This window comes from Geospiza fortis, unplaced genomic scaffold, assembly GCF_000277835.1.
Source record: "Geospiza fortis unplaced genomic scaffold, GeoFor_1.0 scaffold1162, whole genome shotgun sequence".
Classification (NCBI taxonomy): domain Eukaryota; kingdom Metazoa; phylum Chordata; class Aves; order Passeriformes; family Thraupidae; genus Geospiza; species Geospiza fortis.
The window spans coordinates 25,160-25,982 of record NW_005054938.1 but is presented as its reverse complement, the minus strand read 5'-3'; the positions used below and the strand labels follow the sequence as shown (position 1 = coordinate 25,982).

General features: G+C 68.3%; 1 protein-coding gene across 1 annotated transcript in view; it reads left to right on the top strand.

Moving 5' to 3' along the window:
• LOC102035722 (DNA (cytosine-5)-methyltransferase 3A) overlaps positions 1-823 on the top strand; it is a gene marked incomplete at its 5' end in the record, with an annotated part of 20,621 nt that overhangs the window by 7,836 nt on the left and 11,962 nt on the right. The window contains 3 exon segments of the mRNA XM_031065625.1: positions 118-232; positions 235-251; positions 662-769. Coding sequence (XP_030921485.1) covers positions 118-232; positions 235-251; positions 662-769 — 240 coding nt within the window.

Sequence of the window (823 nt, the reverse complement as noted above, 5' to 3'; positions counted from 1 at the left end):
CCCCCCCCCCCTGCCAGGCCCGGGCCCTGCCTCCCCTGCTGCCCCACCTGGAGGCACAGGCCGGGCTGGGTGGCACCGTGCTGACCCCGCCCTGTCCCCTGTCCCCTGTTGCCGCAGGACGGGCGCGGGTTCGGCATCGGCGAGCTGGTGTGGGGCAAGCTGAGGGGCTTCTCCTGGTGGCCCGGGCGCATCGTGTCCTGGTGGATGACCGGCCGCTCCCCCCGCGCCCAGGGCACGCCAAGTTCTCCGTGGTAAGTGACACCCTCGGGGGCAGGGGACACTGGTAGGTGGCACCCCTCGGGGGCAGGGGACATCCTGGGGGGGCAGGTGACACTCTGGAGTGGTAAGTGACACCCCTCAGGGGTCAGTGGCACCCTTGAGGGGTAAGTGGCACCCTGGGGTGATAAGTGACACCCCAGGGGGTTAAGTGACACCCCAGGGAGGTAGGTGACACCCCAGATGTGTAAGTGGCACCCCTCGGAGGTAAGTGACAGTCTGGGGTGGTAGGTGACACCCCTCGGGGGTAGGTGGCACCCCAGGGGGGGTAGGTGACACCCTGGGTGGTAAGTGGCACCCCTCAGGGGTAAGTGACACCCCTCAGGGGTAAGTGTCACCCCTGGGTGGCAGCGGGTGACAGCGGTGTCCCCACGTGTGTCCCCAGGTGTGCGTGGAGAAGCTGCTGCCCCTGAGCTCCTTCGCCAGCGCCTTCCACCAGGCCACCTACAACAAGCAGCCCATGTACCGCAAGGCCATCTACGAGGTGCTGCAGGTGAGGGGACACTGCCGAGCCATGGGGGCCAGTGCCGAGCCATGGGGGCAGTGC